Source organism: Falco naumanni, chromosome 8, assembly GCF_017639655.2.
Source record: "Falco naumanni isolate bFalNau1 chromosome 8, bFalNau1.pat, whole genome shotgun sequence".
Classification (NCBI taxonomy): Eukaryota; Metazoa; Chordata; class Aves; order Falconiformes; family Falconidae; genus Falco; species Falco naumanni.
Genome location: NC_054061.1, coordinates 20877981 through 20888099, shown reverse-complemented (window position 1 = coordinate 20888099; position 10119 = coordinate 20877981). Strand labels below are relative to the sequence as shown.

The 10119-nt window shown below is 60.4% G+C and overlaps 1 protein-coding gene across 1 annotated transcript; it reads left to right on the top strand.

Moving 5' to 3' along the window:
• The first annotated feature begins 1118 nt into the window (after positions 1 to 1118).
• Positions 1119 to 2684, top strand: LOC121093231 (collagen alpha-1(II) chain-like). The gene is made up of 2 exons (XM_040605195.1): positions 1119 to 1575; positions 1702 to 2684. Exons 1-2 carry the CDS (start codon positions 1156 to 1158, stop codon positions 2524 to 2526), a joined length of 1245 nt encoding a protein of 414 aa, XP_040461129.1. The 5' UTR covers positions 1119 to 1155; the 3' UTR covers positions 2527 to 2684.
• Positions 2685 to 10119: the final 7435 nt, after the last annotated feature.

Sequence of the window (10119 nt, the reverse complement as noted above, 5' to 3'; positions counted from 1 at the left end):
GCCCACTCTGGCAGCCCAGGAGCAGCAGACCTGTTGCAGCAGCACCCAGTTAACTGTGGGTGGTCAGTGTCACTTGCACCCTTGGGACAGGCTCTCAGGGCAGCAGTGCTGGGCGGGTGCAGGTGCAGTCCCTCACAGGTGCTAAGGGGACAGAGCTGTGGTGTCAGTGTCCAGGGGTCACACATGCACCTTCCCAGGGGTCTGCTGGCAGAGGGAGCAGGTATGACAGGAAGCAGCGTGCAGGGTGGGGACCTGGCACAGTGTCACACTAGGCGGCAGGGTGGGGTGCTGGGGTGGGACTGGAGGAGGGGTGCAGTGTCAAGTAGGGGTGTAGAGTGTTGGTGTAGGGTGATGCTGCAGGACAGTGGTGTAGTGTAGGGCAGCAGTGTAGTACCTGCTGCAGCAATGCCCACTATGGTGCCCTCTGCCGCACAGCACCCAGTAACCAATGTGGTGGATACATGCCTGGTGCAGCACAGTGGCCACAGTGATGCCCAGTTTGGTCCCCAGTTCAGTACCCGGTGCTGCAGCACGTGGTTTGATACCTGGTTCAGTGCTGACTGCAGTGGTACCTGGCACAGTGCTGGGTTCTGTGCAATGCCTGGCCTGTTGCCTGATTCCATGCCCGGTTCTGTGCCTGCTCCAGTGCCCAGTTGTTTGCTCAGTCCGGTGCCCAGTTGAGTGCCTAGCTCAGTGCCTTGGCCAGTACCTGGCACAGTGCCTGGGCTGATGCCCAGTTCTGTGCTTGCTCTGGTGCCCAGCTGTTTGCCCAGACTGGTCCCCAGTTCCGTGCATAGTTTGGTGCCTGGTTCTCTGCCTGATTCCATGCCTGGTTCTCTGCCTGCTCCAGCGCCCAATTGTTTGCCCGGTCCGGTCCTCAGTTCAGTGCCTAGCTCGGTGCCCGGCCCTCTGCCCGGTCCAGTACCCGGCGCGGCGCCCGGCCCGGCTGCGTGCCTGCCCGGTGCGCGGTGTGCGGGGCGCGTCCCGCCGCTGCCGGTGCGGCTCCGCGGCGCAGTCCAGGCCGGCTCTTCGGGGCAGCGCGGCGCGGGCGGCGCGCCAGGCGGGGTGTGCGGTGCCACCGGCGGGGCTCCCCGGGCCGTCGCCGCCGCCGCCTGACATTGGCTGGAAAGTGGAGCAGCGCGGCGGGGACGGTCGATGCGGATCGATCGCGGCGCGGGCGGCACCGCGGCACGGCACGGCACAGCTTGGCACGGCTCGGCACGGCACGGCTCGGCTCGGCACGGCCCCCGGCCCCCCGGGACCCCCCGCTCCGCGTCGCCCCGCAGCCCGCGGGGGCTCCTCCGAGCCCGCCCGTGTCCTCCCCCGGCGCCCCGCGGGAGGGGCCGCGCTAAGGGCGCGGGGGGGGCAGCGGGGGATGCGCGGCCCCCGGGCCCGGGCAGGGAGCTTAACGCCGATAGCTCAGCTCCGGGAGTGTCCTGCCAGGCCCGGGAGGACCCCCTGGGGGGGCTGGGAGTTGGGGGGGCACACGGGCCCCCGGGGTTGCGGGAGCCGGCAGCGAGTTTTGCCGCGGTGATGCTGCCCCGTGTCCTTGTGACCCGGTGGGACACCGGACAGGTGGGCTCAGCCCTGCCCCCCCCACGCAGCTCGGGCCGTCCCCTTGCCCGCCCGGGTCCTTCCTACCGCGGAAGGCATCAGCCGGGACGTTTTGCTCCAGTTTTGCTCCCATTTGCCCTTCCCCAGTTCGCGGAGCCGTTTCAGACACGGCGGCTGGACCCGGCCCTCCCGCCGGTCTCGGTCTGTGACCCTGGGCCTCGCAGCTCCTTGCAGGTGTCTCCACCACAGGCTACAAAGAGCTCCACGACCGGCCACCGGCGCGGGGACCAGACCCAGAAGGGCTGCGCCCCCGCAGACCCCCACGCTCGGCCCGTCCCTGCCAGCTCCGAGCATCTGCCGTCCCCGGAGCTGGCGGGGGCTCAGCTCCGGCTGCTGCTTCCAGGCTGCTGCTTCCAGGCTGCTGCGCAGGGGATGTTGCCCAAAGTTTCCTGCCTGGCGGCAGGGAAACCTTTCCTCGCACAGGGAAGCGGGGCGGCTGCGGGCAGCGCACATGCGCCGCAGCCAGCGCAGCCCGCAGGGATGGCTGTGTCCCTGCACTTTGCCTTTGCCAGCCAGCGCCGGGTGTTCGGGGCCAGGGACACGCAGCAGGGCGGAACGGCGGCACCGGGCACGGCAGCAGCATCCCCCTGGCTGCCTCGGGGCGGGGGGATGAGCCCACATCGCGCGGTGCGCGGTGACGGCTGTCCCCGAGCGCTGGAGCAGGGAGAGCTACTTTTCCCAAGAGTGCCTGTAATTAATGGCAGAAGGAGCCGACGGGGCGGCTGGGCAGCACTCAGGGAGGGTGTCAGCCTGGGAGCAGGCAGCCCCGCCGACACCCCCTGCCCTGGGCAGGCAGCCCCTCGCTGGGTGACGACGGGACCAAAGTTTCACCGGCTCTGGTTCTTGTCTGACAGTGATTTTAATAATAATGCCGCGGGATCCCCTTGCAGCAGGCACACCGGGAGAGGCTGATTTTCCGCTGGTGGGGTGGGGGCATTTAAAGCTAGGGGACTGAAAAGACTTGGTAAGAAAGAAGAAAACCTGCTGAATAAAATGATGAATCGTGCTCCCGGGTTTGGTCTCCTCTGCTTTTTGCCCCTGCGGCACTAGCAGGCTGGCTGGGGAGGAGGTCACACCGTATCTACGGCGCTTTGCATCAGGGGAGGCACAGGCCCATCTTTGCCTAATTTTTTTTTTTTAAAGGAAAAGAAAAATCCCTTTATTTGGCAACTCCTGCATGAATCAAGTTAGAATTTCACAGCTATTTAACACCTGGTTACAGCTTTTGCAGCAGAACCGATGATACTCCACTCTCTGCACCTGCTTCGCATCGTGGGCTCTCACCCCTTCCTGCAGGTGGGGATGAGACTTATTTATTTCTCCTTTACCAGGCAGGGATTTAGGCAGGAGGGGCTTTGCATGACTTCGGCAGGGGGTTTCCCTTGGCCCTGCCCAGTGGGGTGAAGCCCCACCTCTCCCCCCAGCTCGCAGCCATCGCCACCCCTAACCCTGTCCAGCTGCCAGTATGGTCAGGTGGGAATTGACTCAAGTCCTTAAACCCCAAGAGTTAATCAAAGTGCTTTGAATATGTAAATGCTGAGTATTGTTTATCATTGCCTAGAGCTGATACAGCAGTTTTCCTGCTCAAAGCCCTGTTCAGATGGTAGCTCATGAAAATTCACAACAGCCTCGCAAATAGGTGATGGGTATTATTACCCCAGTCTTCCAAATGAGCAGAGCAAACGGAGGAAGAGCCATCAAATGACGTTCCTGGTGGCAGCAGGAATCAGCGATGAAGGCTGGTACAGTGCTCGGGAGGAGGTGGTGGTCTGCCCCACTGGGTGTAAATCGGTGCTCTCCCCTCCACTGTTTGCCTCATTTCCTCCGGCCAAACGTTTGTCCCTCGCTGCCCAGCCTCCAGACGGCGTTTGGTAATGCAGCCAGCAATGGCTGGGTGTGATGCTCGCTTAAATATACACACTGCAGGCTCTGGGCAGATAAATCTACGCAGGCAAAATGCAATTTTCCATGAGGCTCTTCTGCAAGGTCTCCAATAACAAGCACTCCATCAATTAATAAAACAACATGGTTCACCAGGAATGCACAGGGTATGCAGGGGTCTGGAGGAACAAGCAAGCGGGGAGCCTGACGCCTGTGGAGGTGGATCACCAAGTTGGGCTTGGCAGGGCTCCCCAGACACCTGCACCCTTGGCAGGCAGGGCAGGGGCAGGTGGCCCCAGGGCTGGCTTTCTGCCCTGGCCCTGGCAGTGCCCTGGCTGGGCAAGGCATGGGTTCCCTCATCACTCAGCTCCCCCCTGTAAGGGCACTGAATAGGAAACTGTGGGGCTAGAGACCTCAACTTGCTTCAAACCCATCCATACCACGGGGATTCATCCCATGGTGCTTCCCACCAGGTTCCTGCAGGCCAACCCATTGATGCCAATGCTTGGAAGAGTTTTCGCTGTCAACATGAGCCGGGTGCCTCTGTGGCTGAGAAGATGCCCCCATTTTGGCTTCCCCTTGTGCAGGACAGCCGGCCCTGGAGGTCCAGGGCAGCCTCCTGCATCATGAGAGCTGTGCCTGCAGCAGAGCTGCCAACCTCAGGGGAGGCTGGGGGACAGCTGGGAGCAGGACGTGTCTCAGCCAGCCAAATTTAATCCTCCTACGTTAGCAAGGCTTAAAATAGGCTCCCTGCAGCATCGATGAGGGTGGTGGAGTTGGCCTACTCCAGCCCTCCCAAGTATTTTGGGGAAGCAGGGATGGCTGTATTGCAGACAAGCACAGCTGGGAGAAACTGCGCCATGCTGCTAGGGAGTCCTTTGCTAAAGCCATCCAGGGAATTAAACACACCTTGTTGCATCTTCACCCCTCCAACCTCCCACCAACGCAGGCTTCTCTCAGGATGCCACCTCCTCCCTTGACGCTCCTCTACAGCCGTCTCCTGCTGTCTCCCATGGTTGAAGGGCTCCTGCCCTGGCTCATTTTTCCCTGCACCTCATTGAAATGATCCCTTTTGGTCAAGCCCAGCTCACAGTTTGGTCGCAGTCCACTCTCCATCAGCTGTTGCCCCCAGGAGATGCTGTTCTGAGAAGTGGTTGCCCATGCCATGACCTTACTCATGGCATTTCAGCAGCTCTTGGGGGTAGCTGTCCCTGGGGACCAACTCCTACGTGGGCAGAAAGCCATGTAGGTGGCCCCACTGGTGGGAGGTGGCAGGGTCCTACTCCTTGTGGTGTCAGGACAGAGAAACCCTTGAAGCCAGGCAGATGAGGTGACACGCTTGAAGAGTTGAGCTGCCAACACTGAAGACATGAAGGTATTACCAAGTGGGCATCTCGTAGAGGGACTCTCTCCATGTCCCAAGTACACCAAATGTCTTCTCAGTGCTGGATTCACATTTCTTAACACAAAATGGAGCTGCTGCAGGGCCAGCTCCAGCTGTTGACCACCATCTTATGGTGAGGCGCTCCCAGGCTTCCCCGGGCTTCTGGCTTTGCTTCTGAGACAGCCAGAGAGATGCTTCCCGGGCAGAGCCAAGCTCTTGTGGTCACCAGAAAGCAGCTGGCCATGCTTCCTCATGGGTGCTCCCAATCCCTTGGGAATGGGTATCAGCACTCATGGGACAGTGGACGTGTCTGTCACTAGCCATCACCTTCAATCAGGGAAACAACTGGTGCCAAACAGGAGAGGAAGGATGCACAGGTGGACATAGAAGACATGTATAGAAGAACAGATCCAGATTAGCAACATGCTCCGCCTCTCTGGGCCATACATGTATCACCCCAGCATGTACCCAACTGTCTGGAAGAGATGTCCCACTGCAGCCCTGCACAGCTGGAGCTCTGCCCCCCCTGAGCCAGAAGGTCTGTCGTGAGTCAGGATCTAAGCCCAGAAGGTCTGAAAATACTGGAGTGGGAGCCTGTTCCCTTGGGCAGGTCCCAGCACCTCCCTGGGCAGGGCAGGATGGCAGCTTCAGGAGAAAGGGCTCCTGTCTGCACCTTGCCCCCCAGGACCTGGGCTGGGGTGGGGGTGCGGTGGCTTAGCCTATGTGTTGGTGGCTCGTGGGGACCAAGCTTCAGTGGGGTTTGTGTGTTACTGGGAAAATCTTGCTCCAAGACCAGCAGCCGCATTGGCAATGCCTGTGGTCACTGGTGGAGCTCAGCTGCTGGAGCCTGTCCAGCCCCATGGGCTCTGCCTTCTTCCCACCCAGCTCCCTGTCAGGACACTGCCCCACTGCCCCACCAGGGCCAGAGGCCGAGCTCCCCTTGGGCTCTGCCCTCCCTGCCTTGCCCTACTCCTGCCTCCCCAAGCACCTGGAGCCCGGGGATTTAAAGAAACCGTTTTCCCATTTCTCCTTCCTCTGTGCAGCCTCTCTGTGGGCCCACGCACCAGCTGGGCCCCCCACCATGCTACTCCCACCGCCCCTGCTGTGCTCCTGCCGGCACAGCCTGCTCGGCTGCCTGCCGCCTTCCTGCTTTCACCTGGCAGGGCTGAGCTGAGCTCGGGAAGGCAGCAAACGCAGAAGCGGGAGGAGAAGCCCCGTCTCCCTTTTTGATCACTGCCATCTCCATGGCGGGTCTTCACTTATCTGGTGGAGCACCTCATGAGCTGCCCCTCTTCCCAGTGAACCACCAGTGCAGGGACATCGATGCTGTGGGCATCCCCTCCAGGGCATCCACTGCTCAGCTGAGCCCCCCTACCCTGGGGTTTCCCTTGGCTCTTTACAGGAGCAAAACTTCCTCAGGAAAGGGTGCAAGGGCAGAACTCTGTGCTTTGCTGGGCTTCCCCAGCTGGCTGAGCAGTGAGCCACGAGCATCACACGGTTGCGTCCCAGCCAGCTGACACCCCAGTGTTTGCCACCTTGCAAGGCTTTCCTTTTTCCTCCTCCTCCTTTGGAGGAGACTTCTAGACCTGTAAACTCATTACCTACATGCAGCCCAACTGTGTCCACTCACGTCTGCATCCATCCCTGCTGAGACGCTGTGGTCCTGCGGCAGCAGCAGAGAAGACCTGCCTATGCTGCTCTGTCTGCCCAGTGTCTCCAGTGTCACCATGTGGACGTGGCTGGCTCTAAAAGAAAACAAAAAACTCAATAAAAGCCATTGATTGTGCATACATGTATGTGGAGGAAGAGTTATTACTGAGAAGTGGCAGCACATCCATCGTTTGAGCCGGCAGGGGTGGCTAGCAGGCAGCCAGGCTGAGCACCACACCAAGTGGTGGTAGATCTGCTCCACAACAATTGCACAACCTCGGTGGTGTCCACTGCTCCCCTGCCCCCTGCCCAGTCCCAGGGGGCTTGCACAGCTCCACACATGGACAGTTGCCCCATTTGTCACAGATCTGAAGGTTGTTATTGGGTGATGAGGGATGATAAAGAGTTTGCAGGAGCTGGAAGAAGTTGGTGAGGGAAGCCAAGGGATGCAGGAGTTCCCTGGACCACAGAAAAAAGGGAAAGGGTGACCGTTTCTCCCTAGCAGCCATAAAGAAGAGGTGATCAGGGGCATTGCTAAGGAGAACGAGTGATGGTGGATATTTACATTTGTGTTCAGAAACTCTGCTGGGACAGGGCAGTTGATATCCCAGGATGGTGCCAAAACACCACCACCCCCACAGGCACCAGCAGGACTTCGTCTAGCTGCAGGTACTGGTGGCAGCCACTCAGCTGGTGGCTGCTGGCACACAGGGAGCACTTGGGATGCTCAGAGGCACCTTGAAATCCACTGCATGAGATGGCATGGGAAAAAAAGAGCATTTTGCCAGTATTTTAAAGGAGGGCATGGGACAGCCTTGTTTGCAATCTTGGTAAATGGGAAGAAGAGTGAGTGGGGTCCTGTTCAATCAAGAGGGGATGGAGAGCTGAGTGGCTTATGCCCATCCAAACACATGAACTCGGTCTTGTCCAATCCCAAGGAAATCTGCCGGAGCCGATGTGTGAGTTGGTAGCAGGAAGACTGCTGCCAGGATGGGCTTCCGCAAGACTTCCTCTCTCATGGCCCTTCGTTAGGGAATTAGAACGTAACGAGATGAATGCAGTGGAGAGGAAACAAATGCCAGGGGAGCTGCTGCTGGGGGAGTTTCAGGGGCTCTACCCTGGCCCCGTTTGCTCTCATTAGGGAGGTGGAAGGAAACACAGGCAGACTCTGGTAAGCAACCCACAACCTGGGGAAAGCGAGACAGCAGGGATACCTGGAGCAGCCCTGTGCCCCTGGGAGCACGCCCAGCCAAAGGCCAGCCGAGCCGCCCAACGGGCTGAGCCAGCCGCGGCTGGGGAAGGGCTGAGCCACGAGGCTGCTGGCGGGGAGGGCGAACGAGTGTGCAGCTGCAGGTGCAGCAGGAGTGGGCACAGCGGGCAGCAGCACTTGGGCTCGCAGGCTCCATGCCGGCGCGATGGAGGGTTGATCAGAGAGGTGACAGGCTTGGCACAGGGTATTGGGTGGGTGCTGCTGGCTAGACCTGCACGGGGCCACCTCCAGCCTCAGCACGGGCGGGGGTCCAGCACCTTTCCCAGCCATGGGCACCTTCAGGGTGGTAGGGCTGAGCCCCAAAGAAAATGGGCTGGAAACCTTGTGGGTTGCTCAGAGCCCCCCACCTGGCCCCAGAGCCATCCTCCCATCATGGCTGGCTGGAGGGAGACTGTAGGACATTGCTCTACCCAAGCGCCCCCAGGGACAGCCTGGCCTTTGCCCTTCTGGGATCCAGCCTGGACGCAGCCCCAGCTGCATGCCAGTTCCAGCTCAAGAGTGCTGGCAACTGGCTGGGGAAAATGGTGGAATAGCCCCAGCGGCTCTCCCTGGGGGGCTTTAGGCCCACTGCCCCCCTTCTTCCAGGACCCGGGAGGCTGAATTCCTCCCCATGACACTCCTCCTGCCCTGCCTTCGTTGCTCCCAACCCTGCTGGTCTTTCCAAGCCGAGCAAGGGGAAACACCTGCCCTCCAAACCTGGCTCTCCGTACGTTCCCTGGGCAGGAGCAGGACAGGCAGCAGGGACGGTGCTTTCAGTTCTTCACTATTTTTAATTGCTTTTTCCCAGAAAGGCTGGTGTAGGCTTCGAAAGCCGCTTCCAGCTGGGAGTTTGGAAAGCTGGTTCCAGTTAGGCGCCCAGCACTCGCCACGCTCTGAGCTGTTATTTTTAGAAGGGCTGAAAGTGACGGCCCCACTCTCCAGGCTGCTGCTCGGCTCTGGCCACAGCTCCTGGTAGCCAGTACCTCGGACCCTCAGCTGGGGACGTCTCGGTGGTGTGATTTTATGACTGCCTTTTTTCTAGTGCTTTTTTGGCAGGGGGGGGCGACTTTCATCTCCCCACATCAAGCTGTGCAGCCAGGAAGACCAAAGGCAGAGGATGTGAGCCGTGGTCATCCCTGAAGGGCCAGGGTGCAGAGCAGCATCTTCTGGTTTTAATTAAAAACCATCCGCTGGCAAAGTTGTAAGGCGTGAGCAGTGCCTGGGCTAGGACAAGGCCAGCAGGGAATGGCTCCGGGAGAGCGACCGGCACCAGGACCGCTGGCTGCCTGCAGCACTGCCAGGACCTCCTGTCCCACACCAGGGTCTGCCTCATGCCTGGGTCTGCCCCATGCCAGGGTCTGCCCCACACCTGAGCTCTTCCCTCACCCCTTCCTCTGCTGCCTCTTGCCTCATTACCTCTTCCCAGGGACCCCAGAGCCACTGCTCTGCCATGCCCTGGTCACCCCATCGATGGCCATGCCCCCATGGGGAGCCCTCCCCATGTCCAGCCTCACTGGGGCACTGCTGGGCACTCCAGAGCAGGGCACCCCAGGGGAGCACCCACCCCCAGCCCTCTCCAACGGGTCCCAGCACTTTGCGACAGGCCCTATCCCTCCACTGTGACCCCCATCCCCCTGCCACAGGGTTTATCCCATCACTGTGACCCCCCCAGTCCTCTTCCATGGGCTCACCCCTCTGCCACAACCCTCACCCCTCTTCCATGAGCTCACCCTGTTGCGGTGACCCCTAATCCTCTTCCACATGGCTCATACCATTGCTGTGACCCCCGCAACCCTCTTCCATGAGGCTCATCCCATCACCATGACCCCCAGCCCTCTTCTGTAGGGCTCAACCCTCTGCACAACCCCCATCCCTCTGCTGTGGGGCTCACCCATCAACCCTGCACACCGCCTCCAAGCCACGCTCACTTCCCCCTGGCAGAGATTTTTATCCTCGCAGCATAACTCCCACCACCAAGACCAGCTCAGCATCTCCTCGCCATAGCTGCCTCTAATCAGCTATATTATCTTTGTCCCCATTATTCACACGCTCGCTGCTGTCGGCCCTCCCAGCCCTGCTGCCCCCCGCACTGCACCCTATCCTGCCGCCCTCCACCTCCCACAGCAGCCACCTCCAGCCCACCCTCCAGCCCGACTGTCCCCCCCCAGCCAGCACCCGGCACCCCTGCTTGCCGGGCCACGGCCAGCTGGTTTCGCCTGCATTTCAGCTTCAGCCTCCCCCTAGGATTCCTAAATCTGATAACAGAGGGGGGGGTGCTGCTTTCAAAGGAGCAGGGTTGACCTTTGCCGCTGCAGTGAGAGCCGCATGGAGGAAAAAAATC